Here is a 3,981-nt window from a genome sequence, read left to right on the forward strand (position 1 = left end):
CGGGATTAAAAACATTAGGTTTGAGCCATGTTTCGGTAAAAGCAATAATATTATAGTTACAGTGAATGGGTTTTCAAATATTAGTCGGTTAATTCAACAAAAATTGGCAAGGTATGTTCAAGGAGCTGTCTTCATTTCAGGTAGGAAAAGTAAATTATCCACTGGGGCTGCAGTCACCTGAATCTTAAAATGTTTATCCGCCTTTTATCGCTGGCTCCAAAACACATGTTAGCGATGTGTGGGTGGTGTCGTTCGAGTTAACTTGGCTGTCATCTTTTTCACGCTAAAAATAAGTTTACGCACATGAACCAACAATGCGATAATTAGTATTTTATTCTTATTTACGTACTCTATTTGGTCAACGACAAATAAATCAACCGAAAATGTTTACATAAGAAACGTTCAAAATATGTCACATGAAAAAGTGCTTGTGTTTCTCTCGAGAGAGAGGATATTTGTTCTGAACCTCCTGGAATCTGTCAGTATCCCTGTTGTTATGCTCAAATTATCTTCTAAAGATGCATCGGAACTTTATATCGCTTTTCGTTGTATTACCTTAGCAATACTTTTGCGCGTCGCAGGCTACTATTTAAATCCAATACGGGTTTCAAAGAAATGCCTGTTATTTCGTGAGCTTATTCTTAATCTTTTGAGTCCCTATTGCTATAAAGGTTTCAGTTTGTCTGTTTTCACCATCCCTTTGTGACCCGAAACCAAGACTAGCCGAATGGTGTTGCTAGCTGCTTGGCGATTCAGTTTCTTCACAGTCGTGGACTCGTGAGGATTTTATCTCGGTCGAAGATGTTGTTTTGAGTGCGATCGCTCTAGTGCTGCCTTTAACAGCGGCTTCCCTATTGAAAATGTTATAGGACTTTGATGACGATTTGTGAGTTGTGCCATCTATACGTTGTGCCAGCGCGCTGCCCTCAAGTGGCCCAACAAAATCAAGCTAATCCTGTTCACGTTAACTTTATTTGCCGATTCTTCGGTGGATTGAAAGAATAAAGGATATTGTGAACTCAACAACAGCATTCTCTCATTTAGATAGTTAGCCACGTTGCAAGTTTATCTTGGCGCACAGACATATGGCGAATAGAACTATATAATAGATGTTCGGGAACCTTTCAAATGGCATGGTGCCCAGTCTCTGGGGAAACCTTTAACTCTCTCTCTCTGAAGAAACCTTTAACACTGGCTGTGTGTTCCACTACAATAAATAGTATAGAGTTTCTCGATATGTCAAACAAATTCTGAATACATTCTGAAGGGTGACGAGACCTTGGCCGCGCATCCTCAGCACTGGCCAGAGATGCGCCTACACACGGTAATTTCTCTTGTAGCCTTGGATATGGCAACGTCAATATGTTTTCTTCACAGTAACTTGGAATCAAAGATGACGCCGAGATAATTAACTGAGGCCACACTCTTCAAAGAATATAATTTTTTTATTTGAATGCAAAAAAAAAGCGGTACTTATTGATGTTCAACAAAATATTGGTGCATCTTATAATCCCAAAAAATTCATTATCCCGACAAAACACAATCCATACATAACAAAATCTCGATAGCGAAATACCGACAAGAAACACCGGATCGCGTTGTCGGTGTCAGGGCCGTCGAGAGAAAATCCGGGCCCGGGGCAAAAAAAATCCAGGCCCCTAACTTAAAATGAATAAATTCTCAAAATCAAAATTACCGTGTTTTACATATTTATATGATGTCTTGCTGTTGGTGCTTCAATACAGAGCATGCCAAGTCCTGTAAGGCGTTCTTGAGTTGAACACGATTAATGGAAGTTCATTATCCTTCCAAGAACACTGAAGGAGCGTTCAGCACTAGCTACCGTAACAGGTATCTTGCAAAAAATTCGTAGAGCAACACAAATGTTAGGAAAAATTTTAGCTAGATTTAGAGCACTGATAGCATTCAACAGTTCAAATGGTGACAGATTTTCGTTAAAATTTGCTGAGTAAATGTGCTTCAAGTGGATCATTTCATCTCCTAAACTTTCGGAAAAGTCTGAATTGTATTTGCTGAGAAATTGTACGGCATTTTCTCGTATTGAAAACTTATCCATGTATCCAAATTGCCACAAAAAAGAAAAAGTGTTCTTCAAATTTTTCATGACAGCAAATCGTTCGGTAATACCTGCAATAACCGAATCAACTATCACCAAAAAGGTGTTGTTTTTGGAAACATTCTCTTGATCGTCGTTGATTGTCTCGTTCTCTTACCATTCATAAAAATGTATTTTACTATTCCTTTTTCGAACGTCAGGAAACTTTGGTGAGATTCCCAATCAAGTGGCGTCTGTTTTGCATTCGCATAAAATATATTCCCATTGATTTCTGATCAGATTTAAATCAGATATCAAACTTTCTAAGTTTATAACTTCGATATCGATCGTAGTATCCCTGGCTTGCAGAATAATGTTTCTTTCATTAATAACTGTAAAATCTTGAGCCAAATGGAGGAAAACAAAATACTACTTCAAACTTGCTGACGTATTTAATAACGGCATTAACACCACCATATGTTTCCGCTGTCAAATTTAGCCCAAGTAACTCGTTTAGTGCCTGTTTCAATCCTTGGCTACGATTTGCAAAAGGCGTAACTGCCTCAACTTATAATTTATTTATTTTCTGTAAGCAAAAAGCTTGGATAGCATTTTGAGATTTCCGGCCCCCTCCAAAGCCCGGGCCCTGGGTAAATGACAATAATATTGTCTTAACACTTTAGAAATTGTATGATATAAAAGGGAACACAAATTTGGGTAGTTTCAGCAGTTTGTTAAGGTTCGACCTCTTGACAAAATGAAATTCTTCACTATACTTTTTCTATTAGCTTTGGTAGCACTCGTGGCTGATGGTAAGATTTTATTAAATTTGATGAGGATTTTTATAATTTAATTTTACAATTGTTTTCAGCCCAACCTGGGCATGGGAAGCAGGGTGATAAAGGTGGCCAGTCAGGTGGCGGCGGAGTTAAAGGTGGTGGCAATTCGGGTGGTGGCAAGTCGGGTGGTGGCAAGTCGGGTGGTGGCGGAGGTAAAAGTGGTGGCAAGTCGGGTGGTGGCGGAGTTAAAAGTGGTGGCAAGTCGGGTGGTCGTGGATCTGGTGTACCTTATGTATTTTTTAATAATTGCAATTAAAAGTTTCCTACCGTTGATCTGTAACTAAAAATGCATTAGTTCTTGTTCTTTTAATAAAAAAAATGTCAATAATTAGTTTTCTGTATTAAGTTATAACTTGTGGCTTTTGCTTAAGGAATGTGCTTTTCAGTAGGCTCTATTAAAGTGGAAATTTATATCGTACACCAAGATCAGCTAAGTAAAAAATCTAAAACTTTTGAAGTGACGCATACCACTGGGTGCCCCAATTCACTACCTAGTGACCTGTATTCTGCATTAAACATTAGTTTCACTGCTCACCGAGAAGGGATTGGAAAAAACCTTGACGCATATGATTAAGCCAGTCAGTTGTTTGCCTTTGCTTAACTTTGTTATTATTTTTTTGGCCTGTTTTAATTTAGGTTTACAATAGAGGGGTTTGGAATTTTCAATCCACAGCTTCACAGTAACTCTAACACAATTATTACCGTGAGGTGAGTCCTATTCAAAATAAATGTAAGGCGTGATAACCTACGAAGAGATTTTAGGCCGAGCTTCGCTTCCAATTTGCGTCTTGCTCCTTTTAGTTTTTCCTACAAATTGACGGGACGGGACCTGCTTGTTTTATACCGACTCCGAACGGCATCTGCAAGGCAGATGAGTTTTCACTAAGAAGCTTTTCATGGCAGCCAAACACTGCCGAGGGGCGACCCTGCCTAAACAAATTTTCTTCTAATTGAAAAAACTTGTTACTAAAATTTTGATATTGCTTTGCTCGGGGCGGAACCTTAGGATCTTCGATGTGGTAGGCCTACCTAAATCCTATTAAAAATATGAATATACCAGCCGATCCGGTTATAGTAGTCACAATT

The 3,981-nt window shown here is 38.6% G+C and overlaps 1 protein-coding gene across 1 annotated transcript; it reads left to right on the forward strand.

Moving 5' to 3' along the window:
- Positions 1-2,751: 2,751 nt before the first annotated feature.
- LOC137249011 (uncharacterized) lies at positions 2,752-3,247 on the forward strand. Its single transcript, XM_067780067.1, has 2 exons — positions 2,752-2,868; positions 2,928-3,247. The coding sequence occupies exons 1-2, from the start codon at positions 2,814-2,816 to the stop codon at positions 3,149-3,151; spliced, it is 279 nt and encodes a 92-aa protein (XP_067636168.1). The 5' UTR covers positions 2,752-2,813; the 3' UTR covers positions 3,152-3,247.
- Positions 3,248-3,981: the final 734 nt, after the last annotated feature.

This window comes from Eurosta solidaginis, chromosome 4, assembly GCF_040869045.1.
Source record: "Eurosta solidaginis isolate ZX-2024a chromosome 4, ASM4086904v1, whole genome shotgun sequence".
NCBI classification, from domain to species: domain Eukaryota; kingdom Metazoa; phylum Arthropoda; class Insecta; order Diptera; family Tephritidae; genus Eurosta; species Eurosta solidaginis.